General features: G+C 40.3%; 1 protein-coding gene across 1 annotated transcript; it reads right to left on the bottom strand.

Annotated features, from left to right (window-relative positions):
* Nucleotides 1–3396: 3396 nt before the first annotated feature.
* On the bottom strand, nucleotides 3397–8501 carry si:dkey-56m19.5 (fibrous sheath CABYR-binding protein). Its single transcript, XM_042486968.1, is given in 4 exon segments — nucleotides 3397–5390; nucleotides 5393–5845; nucleotides 5848–5928; nucleotides 8318–8501. Coding segments are annotated over 3 exon segments (1932 nt in total). The 5' UTR covers nucleotides 5921–5928; nucleotides 8318–8501; the 3' UTR covers nucleotides 3397–3984.
* Between the last annotated feature and the right edge of the window lie 5258 nt (nucleotides 8502–13759).

Here is a 13759-nt window from a genome sequence, read left to right on the forward strand (position 1 = left end):
ATCCATAGCATGTTGATGAGTCTGTTAAAAAGACATCAACAGTGATTTCTGGATCTGTGTCTTTGATACTCAACTGGCCAAAAGAAAGAAAAAACAAACTTGAAAACTTGACTGAGGTCAGTGCCTCGTGAATTTCCTCATAATATATCCTTTGGATTTAGTTCAGGTTTTCTTTTTCCCTTTGCTTCTCAGAGGCATCAATCGGGGATAGCTAAAGCCTGCAGGCTAGTTTTCACACAGGGAAAAAAGAAGCTGGAACACAGTCTGAGCTTTGTGCAGGGGCCTGCATATAGAGCGCATAGTGTTGGGGTAACCAGGCAGTGCAGCTGGCCTTTCACAACTATGCAACTTTAGGGCAGTGTTTAAATCAAGATGCACAAGACAAGAACCCTGTTCTCCCACATGAACACACACATAAAAGCAAAAGAAAGAAACAGGGAAATGTGGAAAAGATGAGCCTTCAGTATAGGACTTTAGTAGTGACCATATTTGTGTCAATTTTGTCAAGAATAAATAACTATTTGAAAAAAGAAATTCTTTGGCTTTTATCAGTTCAGCTTCTAAAAACAACAGTCATGCTTAATTTGAAGGGTCTCCCTTTTTTTCTTTCTTTTTTTTTTTTTACAGTGCTACCCCCGGATATCTATTGTTCGTTGAAGGTTAGCAGGTCCATAGTGCCAAACTAACTCTCTTTGAAGTGCAGTTCTATAAATAATGAAGGTCTGTGAGTTTAACCTAATAGTGATTTGAAAGTGAAGATATTTAAAGTACTAGTGTGTTGGGGTATATATTGGCAGATATGAAATACAATAGAATAAGTGTGTTTTGTTCAGTGTATTAGAAGAAAATAAGAATTGTTATGTTTCTGTTAACTTAGAATGAGTCATTTTTATCTGCAAAGGGTGCGGGTCCTCGTCCACAGATTCTGCCATGTTGCATTGCCATGTTTCTACAGTAACCCAGAAGGGACAAACCAAACACTGGCTCTAGATAGGGCCATTTGTGTGTTTACACCAGCCACCATTGTTAGCAGCCCCTCCACGATAAGCTGAAAGTGACAGAAAAACTCAGATCTGTACAGCTTTATTCTGTGTTTTTACCAGTATAAATTACTGGCTCTGTTTGTTTTGGAGAAGAAAGGACCTCTGCTGATAATTCTGCTCCCTGAAAAAACCTCTTGAACAATGAACACTGAGGGAATTCTGACCAGGAGAAGTTTTAGCTGGTTGCAATCTATAGTCCTCACCACCAGATGCCACAAAATCTTACACACTGTTCCTTTAAAAGCTTAAAAAAACAGCACATAACACTTACATAAAACTATTTTGTGTAACATCTAGCTGAAGCACTGTGTGTTGCCTCAATTGTTCAGATCATCATTTACTGCACCTTCAGGTAGCATCTCTCTGTTGAACTGATAAATAGTTTCCTAATCAGAAACCTGTGACAGCAGCCCGCTTGCATACACAGTAAGTCATTTTGGCAAAACTCTTCAGCAAGAAATATGAAAACATGCCAGCGACTTCATCCTCCCAGCCCCCGAACCCTCTCCACAACATTCCTTTCATAAATGAGCAGTGCAGGAGTTTTTTCTTCTTTTTTTAAGAAACCAGAGAGAGCTGGTATGTGGATGGGCCCATTATGGAGCTACTTCTATGGGAGGTTACCGTTATCACTATCAGATCTCCTCTGATGTTCTGACCCATGGCCCAGTAGTTATTTCAAGGTTGGATGACCATACTCTACTCAGGCCCACCCTCCACCTTACACACATGCACTCACACTGCCCCACCTCCTCCACTGTCCGCACACACACAGATGCACAGAAGCACAAATATCATTTTACTCCCTCTTGTTAATGTATGTGCGTTAGCACCTGCGTGACAAAGACCCTCAAGTCTTTGGCACTGGTGTGAGCAGCAGGCGTGGCAGCATTCTACAAGAGGGCATCAAGTAGGTGTCAAAACATGTTTATCCCCGCGAATTAGCATCTGCCTATGCGCATCCCCATCGCTTGCCTAATTTCAGTCTGTGAAATAGTAAAACTGTGTGCAGCTAGAGAGAGCATCTATCTTCTTTCCCTCTGTACAGCATCATAGCACTTGCTTTCATCCCACAACGCCCTCCCCCTACCCCCTCTTCCTTTTCTCTGCCTCCTGCAAGCATTCCTGCCCCTCCCCCCTTTAGTTCCCCCTTGCCGGTATGGATCTGTGAAATGTTGGCAGGGTGTGCTGCTATGGCATGGAGCCTCAGCTGTAGGCATGGTAATGTGAAAGAAAAGAGGTGAGGAAGATTACCTAAGAAAATAGACTGATTTCTTTGTGTACAGTGAAATCCTTTAGTTCGCCCAATCATGAGGCTGCATACAAATTGGCGGCCATATTCAACCAACCAACGAATTTGTAATGTGGGCCAATGACCTGAAGGACGTTGCTCTTCGTAGATATGAATAATCAGTCAAACTCTGACCCTCTAGAGCTAATATGAGCTGTGGTGGCAGTGGATGTCAACAAGTGGTTTGAAATTAACAGAGCCTGGGTGTTCTGCAAATAATGTTGTTCTACTTCTTTTGCAACAGCAATGCAAAATGACGTAACTCTTGGATTTTACAGTTGGAAATGAGTGAGAATTGTTGGATTCATTTAAAGGTCATATATTGACAGAAATGAAATATAGACTAATATAAAAAGTATCGTAGTATAGTTTTCTTTAGTATATAATCACCTGAAAATAAGAATCATTATGTTTTTGTTACCTTGGAATTTTTATCTTTATACATTGTGGATGCTCCAACATTTTCGTATCCCAATTTCTCAAATACCACTACTTCGACATCACTGACAAAGTGGCGGTATTTGAAGAGTTGGGAGTGAAATTGTGCTGGATTTTCATAGATGGAGATTGTGATGCTGCACTGCCACATTTCTACAGCAGCGCACAGAATGGACAAACCAAGCACTGGTTCGAGATAGGACCATTTGTGTTTTCGAATCTTCATGTCTGCCTCCATAGTTCGCCACCCCTCCAAAGACAGTGATAGAGAAACACTGATATGTAATGTGAAACTGCTTTATTCATTGTTTTTACGTGTTTTAATCACCTGGTCCATTTGTGTTGGAGAGGTAGAGAACTCTGCAGATAATTCAGCTCACGGTAAAAACCTCCTGAACAACACTGAACAAATTTTAACCGAGAGAAGTTTCAGCTGGTTGCAATCTCCAATCCTCACCACTAGATGCCACTAAATCCCCCTAAATCTTGCACACTGCTCCTTCAATAAGAAAGTCTGACCCATAGCTTAAAGTAAATTACAATAAATCTTACTTACTCAGTGCTTTAGACAGTTGCAACACACTTGATGCTGAGAAAATGCATGAAAAGAAAAGAAGATCACTGTAGGCTATAACAATCTCTTTTTATTCTCTATTCCGAACAATCAATTTAAAATGAGCAGTCCTCACAGGTACCATTATTATAAAAGGCCAAAACATTTATGTCATGTCTCTGCATATAGTTATAGAAAGGATAAATGACATTCTAAATCAGATAATATACTAATGACGAATGCTGTTCCAATAAACCACTTTCTAATATTCGGGCTCACACACAAAGACAGATTTATTCATTCGTTAATATCATATTTGCTGTCCAGTATTTTTTGCTCTGCTGTGCAGTTTCACTGTATGTCTGCGCTCAACCTCCAATTCCAAATTCAAGTCTCCTCTCTGCACTTATGTCTCACTTACTCTCTCTCTCTCAGTCTCTCTCTTTCTGTCTCTCTCTGTCTCTTTCTATCCTCAAGTGGTTGCATTTCATTTTTGGTTACTCAAAAGAAAACATCCTTTTGCCTGAGTCACCACGATAGACATTGCGGTGGTTACAGCATTCCAGAAAGCCTAGCTGTGTTTCTGATACCTTGATGGCTTTCTCGCACCATCTGAGGATTAAACTGAATTCACATTGATTAGAAAGATGGCTTCTTTTTCAGACAGCCTGGGTGACCTCAGTGCTGAGACCGTCTGCCAAGTCGGAGACTGCATCTGGAACTTCATTGACATCACCACCCAGATTCACCTCCTTTTTCAGTTCAAAGTCACTCTGCTCCTTGATAGGCGTCTCCTCAGGCTTTTCATCACCATTAACACATTCCTCTGTCTCTGTGGCAGCAGAATCTGCACACTCTCCATTCACAGCTGGGAGTGCATCTACTTCTGCCACATCCTCTGTAACAGGAGAGCTCTCAATATCTCCATTTTCCATCTTGCTTTCAACCTCAGCCTCTGGGCAAGGCACCTCTTCCACAGAGGCCTCAGCTACCTCTTCAGACTCAGCGGTAATTTCGCAGGCAGAGATAGACTCTGAGATGACAATCTCAGGGACGGGTTCTGCTGCTTCTGGCTCAGCTGCCGCCTCAGTGGCGGAGGCTTCTGTTGTAGCAGACTCCTCCTCTACAGGCTGATCTTCAGTGGGGAGCTCATCTGCTGCACTCCCCAAAACCTCAGGTGCTTCTGCTTCCACATTCTCATGTTCAGTAACGTTGGCTGTGGCTGCAACTGGTTCTGGCTCAACTTCTTCTACTTTTGCTGCAGATTCTAATGCATCAGCCACTGGTTCGGGCTCTAGTACCTGCTCCGGTTCTGGCTCTGGTGATTGTTCAAGCTCTGGCTCTGGTGCTTGCTCTTGTACGGGTTCTGGCTTGGGTGCTTCCTCGGATTCTAGCTCTGGTTCTGGCTCTGGTTCTTGCTCTGGCTCTGCCTCAAGCTCTGCTGCTGGCTCTGGCTCAGTGGTTTGCTCTGGTTCTGGGGCTTGCTCCAGCACTGGCTCTGCAACTAGCTCAGCCACTGGCTCTGGTTCATGGACAGCAGCAGGAACCACTGTCTCCTCCACAGTGGCCTCTGGCTCAATAACAGTCTCTGGGATGGGCTCTGGCTCTTGGTCCTTGGGTGCTTCCTCAGTGCTGGCAGAAACCTCTGACTCTGACACAGATACCACAGCTAGAGCAGGTTCTTCTGCAGGAGCCTCTTCGGGTGCAGCTGCAGACTCAGGTTCAACCTCACTTGGCACTGGTTCTTCTGGTGCTGCTAGAGCCACTGGGAGCTCAACTGGAGCTTGTTCCTCGACTGGAGCTTGTTCTTCAACTACTGGGGCCGGATCTACTGCTGCAGGAGTTGGTTCCTCTGCTGCTGGAACAGATTCTTGCGCAGCTACGACTGGTTCCTCTACTGGTGCCACTGGTTCTTCTGCTACTGGAGCTCCCTTCTCTGCTGCCGCAGGTGGTTCCTCCACTGGAGCTGCCTTCTCTTCTGCCGCAGGTGGTTCCTCCACTGGAGCTGCCTTCTCTTCTGCCGCAGGTGGTTCCTCCACTGGAGCTGCCTTCCTACACGACGCTCTGGTTCCTCGACTGGAGCTGCCTTCTCTGCTGCCGCAGGTGGTTCCTCTACTGGAGCTGCCTTCTCTGCTGCCGCAGGTGGTTCCTCCACTGGAGCTGCCTTCTCTGCTGCCGCAGGTGGTTCCTCTACTGGAGCTGCCTTCTCTTCTGCCGCAGGTGGTTCCTCCACTGGAGCTGCCTTCTCTGCTGCCGCAGGTGGTTCCTCTACTGGGGCTGCCTTCTCTTCTGCCGCAGGTGGTTCCTCTACTGGAGCTGCCTTCTCTTCTGCTGCAGGTGGTTCTTCTACTGGAGCTGCCTCTACTGGAGCTGGCTCCTCTGGAGGTGCAGATTTGGGCTCTTCTGGAGCTTTTACAGATTCAGTTACTGCTGCTACAGCAGACTCCACAGCTTGCTCCACCACATTGCTTGCCTCAGCTTTCACCTCAGCTTCTGTGGGTGCCTCCGCTTTAGCCGCGTTGCAGTCCCATCCTTTGTCTCTTTGGGGTCACTCACATCATATCCCTTCCTCTTCTTGCTCAGTTTGCCTCCCATGGTTTCACCTAGAAACAAGTTGATGAAAGTGCCTTTTAATAAACAGTAAGAGATACAAAAATGAATGTTTAAAACAACTAAATTGTTCTGCAATATCTTGTTTGGGAATATATATGTTATAAACATTCAAAACATTTTAAAGACAGTTTGATACCTACAGGGAATTTCCAGTTTCCAGTTCATCTCAAATGAATAGGGTCAAAATCCATGCCAACACAAAAACATGCAAAATCACTAAAAGGTCACAGCTGTCTGACTTCAAACCCAGGAAGTTGGCTTCATGATGCAACAATGCTAACCACTGAACCACTATACCACACAAGAACAGAGGTAGTCCTACTTTCATTAAGTAATTAAAATTTATACATCTCACGTGAACATTAGGAATGTTTTTTGTCATACTTTCTGAAATGCAGCCTGGGTTTGACTTAAATTCTTTCAAATGTAAAACAGTGTTCTGTCAGAAAGGCGAATGGAGAGAAATCTATTGTTTAGAAGTGAACTAGAAGTTCAATTAGGAAACTGCTCTCTGCCAAGCAAAGTTTGGCTAGAAAACAAATGTAAATGCATGGGAACCTTACAGAGATCAGACAACTCCACAGACTCGCTACCCTTTCAGGAATGCTGGGTAAGGCTCGGTGCCAAATGAGCCCACAACTCTGAGTTGAACATCTATGATGTAGACATAAAACTATTCCTCTCTCAGTATGACAAACTACATTATAATGTAGCATCTCACAAGACCACATAATTTAGATCCTGCAATTACATTCACATGCAAGGAATGAATTATAAAGCTGGATTTTCTTTTTAAACTACAGATGAGTGTAAAACATGAGACTGGCACATTCTGTTAATACAGCACGTAGTACTACTATACTTCTTTGTGTGAATGTGTCAGCTCTGTCGTGGCTATAGAGGAACAGTCAGGGATTGCAACATAATGCTACTTCCTTTTAGTGACAGAATAGAGAACTGAAGTTCAACTTTATCTTACTGATGGTGTTTCAGCTGACCCTAAACAAATCCACCTGTTTCAAGATGAGACAGCCCATGCTTCTGCAGAATAGAAATTACAGGTTTATATTACATTCCTATTCAATCCCAGTCTGATCATTTCATCAGCCTGTATCGGCCTGACAGACGATATTCCAAGGAAAGCTGGAAATTTATGGGGTTTTTTTTTTTTTATGTCCAACATAACACAATTGGAGATTTTACCCTGCAGGGCACAATGTGGGTACGACAATCTGGGAACTGTCCATAGTGCTGCAATGGAGGAATTAAGACAGGATGCGCCATTCACCACGATAGATATGCTGCACATCTGTTACACCAATTTACAGTAAAATGAACAGTACAATCACTATATCTGCTTTTACACCAACAATTCTGCCTTTTTTTTCCCTTTTTTTTACCTAGGTCTTGCCAATAATGATACAATATTATGTGGTTGAATTCATATTGCCTATTTTTTCACCAAAACACTCTTGATGTCTCCGGCCTCCAAATCAGACAAAGCAATAATGTAGCCTACAGTTTGGGGATAAACCTCATATTTTGACCTCAAATCATTCTGGATTTGCAGTGACATGTTTTTCAAGCCCATTTCTGAGAAAATGCGAAAAACCAAATGTACAGTGGACACAAAGCTTTAAGCACAGCAGAAAGATAAAGAAGGCAGGGCAGCATGTGCCGGCCGGTAACAAAGGATGGGGATCCCTCACCAACAGATACTCACTGACAAAAGTAATGGGCTGGGCTAAATTGGCAGCAAACGCTGATGCTAATCTGCACTGGTGTAATATATACGCCTAGGCTACCATAAAGAAGAATTACACCATACACTGCACACTTGAGTGATAAAAGCTGAAGAGGGGTCTCCATCCCCCATTTCAACCCTCCCACCCACCGCTGCTTCTCTCAGCTGCTCTGCCCTTTTTGTTCACGAGCATTTGAAAATGTCGGACACACCAAAGAAAACCAGCACAATAACGCTTCAATTCACTAGAAACACACCAACTTCATAACTTTGTTTGCGCTTTTCTTTATTCTAGGTGTTTTTTTAATCGCTTGGCCTACTTTTAAAAAAGCGCTGCTGCCTGAGAAGACGCACTAAATCAAATTCGACCGCTGAGGACGAGGAAAAAAAAAGAAGAAAGAAAAAATCCTGCCTTAAAAATAAACAGCCTTGAATTGTACAAATTTGCATAATGGGAAAAAGCCAAAGAGAGAGAGAGAGAGAGAACAATGGGTGAGCTGCAGCTCAGAGGCATCTTTCCTTCTTACTCACTTTTTTCTTTCTTTCTTTTCACCCACAAAACACAAATTCTACACATGTTGCAAATAAAACATAAAACATAAGACAAATTAAATAATATTAATAATGAGACCAACCTGTGTTTGTAGTGAGAGATCAGTTGGACTTCTTTTCCAGGCTCCGGCTGGATGTGATAATGGAGGTAAACCTTTGGAGTGACAGCTGCAGATTCCGCCCCTGCTCTGCTCTCCGAGGTGCAGTGTGGGACTGTGTTGTAACTGAGGAGTGCCCTCTCACAGTTTTCTAGACATCTGTCGCTATCACAATCCAGCCTACCCCACTACTGCTCCGTCTGCAATTTATACGCTCCCAATCTTTAACCCCTCCTCTCCCGAACACACCCACTCCGCTGCACAGGGCTCATTTCTCTGTTGTGTAAATACATCTGCCGAATGAAGGTGATTGTGCGCAAACCGGTGCAGTTTCACTTTGTAAAATTTTTATTTCTTCTCTGCTCTGGCTTTGCCAAATAAATAATGATATAGGATTCATGTACTCTCCCTCCCCACAGGAGTATTACTAAAATATAAATTATGCATGGGAGGCATTATGGCAGTGATACCACTTGTGCAGCACAAACACACACTAATCTCCATAGACAATTACAGTGATTCCTTGGTGGGTTTTTTTTTATTCTTTTTTTTCTGCTGTTACATGTGTGCTCATCCCTACTTGCGTCATACACAGTAATTACGACAAGAAGCATAACATGTTTACAGGCATTCTGGGAGAATTGCAAAGCAATCCGCTTTTATTTGCTTTTAACGTGCTATATTGAATTAATATATGTAAAATGATGTTTACCCTCAGTGCTGTAAAGTGGCTAACTACATTTACTCAAGTACTGTACTTATGTACAAATTTGAGGTGCTTGTACTTTACTTGAGTACTTTCTTTTCATATCACGTAATACTTTTACTCCATTACATCTTTTGGGGAAATGTTGCGCTTTTTACTTTTTACAAAATTTATCTGACAGTTTTGCTTAATTTTGCATAAAAAACACAAGGAGTGTTTCTAAAATATGATGTTTTGTTATTTAACAAATTACCTAACTCTTTATTTAAGTACAGCTGTGATGATTAGTTTCTTGATCAATCAGTTGATTGACAGAAAATTAATTGCCAACTATTTTGATAAACATTGAAGTTTTTGCATAAAGACTTTTAGTTTTTGGGAGGTGTTTTCTGATTATTATTATTTTTAATTTTTTTTTGTTTTTATGGTGGTTTATTTTCCATTTATCTTCTTATTTCAAGATTTTAGGATTTCTTGTCTTTTTTTAAGATTTTTTTCCCTAATTTTGAGTTGGGTGTTTTGTTTGTTTTGGTTTTTCTGCATTTGGTACACTTACTTTTAAAAGTTTGAGTACTTTTTCTTGAATATACTGCTTTTACATAAGTAAAATTTCAATGCGGGACTTTAACTTGTTGCAGAGTACTTTTACAATGTGGTATTAGTGTTTTTAATTAAGTAAAGGATCTGAGCACTTCTTTCACCACTGTTTAGACTTAGACTTAGACTTAGACGACTTTATTGATCCCCGGAGGGAAATTTAGTTGTCACAGCAGCTTGGCACGTAAGACATACAGAGACATACACAGAAAAATAAGAAGAATAATAGAAGATAGAAATAAACATAAATATATAAAAATAGAATAAATTGAATGCTGAGGTAGTGCAAATGCAGTAGTAAGGTGCAATCTGATGATGGTAAGGATACACATGAGCATGGTAATGATGACAGCAGAATAAGGGGAATATGTAGAGGTGTACATATAATACTAATAATGGTAATAACATCAGTTTGAAGGCATCGCACACATAATAGTAGTGATAGTATTAATAATAGTAGTAATAATAATAATAATAGTAGTAATAATATCCATAATATTAATATTAATAATAGTATCAGCATCATGACATTAGCACTTGACATTTTTATGTCTGATGACCAACGTTGTGTATAATGTAATATAATAATAATAATGATAGAATAATAATAATGGTATATATATATATATATATATATATATATATATATATAGTGATGTATAATATATAATATTTATAATACAATACCAGGCGACGATCCGATGTTATATATTTGTACATATATATACATGATATGCATACACACATACTGCAGTCTGTACTGTTTGGATGTGGAGTGACAGAGTTTAGTCCAGTTCAGTGACAGTGACCACAGGTCTGACAGAGGTGGATGTGTTGAACAGTCTGATGGCAGCAGGCAGGAATGATTTCCTGTATCGCTCCCTCAGACAGCGGGGTTGGAGGAGTCTGTTGCTGAAGCTACTCTTTATTCTTGAGCCATGAAAACTACATAAACATCAATCTTTGGATCAATGTGTGCTTCTGAATATATAATCACAATCATGTGACATTATAGATAGGTCTGCATTCAGGAACACAACAGGTTGTCGTGAGTGTTTCGTGCTATCCCATGCCTGGCTTTAAATGAATATAAGGTTCTTGTCAGGGTTGTTAAGAGGACCAAAAATTCACTCTGAATAGTGCCAAGTATTCTGATGCATTGCGCCTCTTTGCTATTTGCCTTCCATGTGTTAATGGAACAAGGTGGTCCGGGTGAGACTTAATGAAATTCAACAACTGACCCTTCAGGTGAACGTGGTGTCTTCTTTAACAGTTTGACCCAGCATGCCTTTGCAACACACTGAGAACCAATGATAATGATCAGATATAGAGTTGGGGAATAACAGACTTGCATTTTTTCTCCAGCAAAACAAATATAAATTTACAATAAGTATGAAGTGCTCTTAGCAGTCAATCACCTCATGTAATCCAATTTAAACTGCTATAATTTAATTTTATCAGTATCTTCACATCTCTCCCAGCTGCAGTCCACTCATTTCCACTTGCAAATAAAGGTGAGATTGGCTTTTTCCCCTGATCATTCACACAAACTCATTTTCCTTTACAGTTTGCCTCAGTGAAACTGCACAAAAGGCATTACAAATCTCACAACAATGGGCCTGACGGTCTGATTACATCACTTAAAAATCAACAACCTGGGTTTCAATGAGAAAAGCGCTTTGGAAAGAAGCCAAACTGGTTTTTTAGTCCTTGTTTAAGCCTAGATGAGAGGGATTTTTAAGGAGATTTAATGCAATTAAAACAATAGTTGCTACCTGTCATAGATAGAGTATACATTCAACAGGCAATAAAGCAAGAAATACTGTGTCTCAGTGCATGTGCCACAGTAAATGTGTAAAATTTCATGTTTTATTAACATTATAGTATATACTCTATACTAGATGTTGTCCTTGTGGATGTGACGATTTTGGGAGTTGGTAGAGGGACTTTCTTGTTATCTCTTCTTTCGCCCTCTTGTGTTTTTCTCATGCAGGGATCTTTAAGTAAATACATTTATCGCTCATGTTTCACATGTAGTAATACCAAACAGGGAGTATTATTGAGGAGACAGCACACTCTCCTGTTACAAGAGCTCATTGCACAACAAAGCAGCTATAGAGAAAACCTATTTTATATGGAGATAATAATCTACACAATGAACATTTTAGATGTAAAAATGACACAATTTTAATGTTTTATACAAACATCTAGTTACATTAAAAAATTGTGAAATGTGCATATCAGATTGTGTACAACAACAAGTTTTTCCCAAACACGGAAATACCTACAAAAACAAACAAAGAAACCTGACTGTCACAGAGATACTAGAAAAATAAGAAATGTCTTATTTAGTTGATCTTGTTAGATCTATTTCTTAAACTTTATAAATTTAAAAACTAAACTGTACTATTTAAACATGTACCATTAGTATTATTTGCCTTTTTTCTGCCACAAAGTTTTAGTTCCTATCTGTTGAAGAAAAAAAAAGGGAAACTTATATCCCTCTTGTTTGTTTTCCCTGCTGGCAGCAGAGCTAAACAGTGACAAAGGGGCAGCAAAGGCTGAGTTTCACATGATGCAAAAGCTCTGGAATGCATTCCCATGAGTATAACCACCACTGCAGCCAACTGCGCTGCTCCACATAGACAGAGGACTCACAGACATATCAAGGGGAGGCCTTGGAAACCCCCCAGAGTTTTCATGAAAATATCCAAAGCTCATCTGTCTGCAAGTCCTGGCCCTTTTGGCCTGGACTGACCCACAAACTGAAGAGACGGAGAAATAAAGAAACAGGTGTTGGGTGCTACAACATGCTACAATTTTATATCTTAGTGCATGCAGGAATGTGCAATTATTGCTGGGGTCGCAGGGGCTTTCCCAGTGCAAGGGAGGCTATAACGTGGACAGGTTAATGTATTTAATGAATACATGAATTAACTAATAACATAATTTCATCCTCTCAAAATGTATCTTCATAATTAATGTTCTCTTCACAATTGAAGCTCAGTTTCCTAAAGCCATTCAACATGGAGAACTCAAACTATGTTTTTAGCACAATTTTCTCAACATTTTTAAGAAAATCAAATGTTGATTTTGTGTTGATGTTGACATATAGTCTATTACTACTCGTACGTAGGTTGCAGCAACACAAATTGTGGTGAAAATTTTTGAAACATTTATATGTTGTGCTCCTCATAAAAGCCCCCTTTTAAAAAAACGTTAGATGATAACTGTGCTGCATGGCTAAGTTTATCTCGGGGGCATACTGTAGTTCACCACCTGAAAATGTCAGCAGTGCTAACAAGAATACGGTTACACACACAAACCCGATAGGTGAACTGTTACTAGAAATGGAATTATGACACCTGCACACCAACTCAAATCCACTGATAATTATCAACCGATTAGGCCCATCTTAAAACAGTCTGTTCGTTATTAAATTAAAGTTGTGGTTTATGGATTATAGATTTTTCTGCATTTAATTTTAATAGAATTTAATTTGATTTGCCTGACTTGCTGATAGCCACAATGATTTTTGGGCACTATAATAATGATATTACACTTTCATATTGTTTCATCAAGTGTCAGTTTAAATGTTTCAAGTATGCCTATCAGCCTTTTCATGAAAGGGAGAAGAGGTGTGCTAAAAAATGATTTGGTTTTTATATCTACCTATTCAGAGAAACGTGAATAGCACCCTCTACTGGAGATTTCTTTTCAAAACAGTAGTATAACATTGTAAATGCAAAATGATATCCCACAAAGCCTTATTTTGGTATGCTGAAGGCTGGTAAAGATTGTAATTTGAGTTATAACCAAATGTATGATGGTTTTAATTTAATGGGTTCAGTTTCAATTTATTTGACTCATCTTAATGCGAAAACCACTGTAGGTAGACAAAGTTGTTTATTGATAATGTAGTTCCAGAGTAAAAGGCTTGATGTGATTTTCCCTAAAAAAGGGAGTAATGTTTGGACTGATGGTGGCACTGGAGCTGGGCTGGCTGGCACACTCATTTTTTTTTGTCCTTGCAACACTTTTGAATAAATGTTACTGGCCATCTAACACTCGTAGGCGTACTGGAACAATAAACAGCCCAAACAATACTCCTTTTATCATTCTCA

This window comes from Plectropomus leopardus, chromosome 1 (assembly GCF_008729295.1).
Source record: "Plectropomus leopardus isolate mb chromosome 1, YSFRI_Pleo_2.0, whole genome shotgun sequence".
In the NCBI taxonomy this organism is placed as follows: Eukaryota; Metazoa; Chordata; class Actinopteri; order Perciformes; family Serranidae; genus Plectropomus; species Plectropomus leopardus.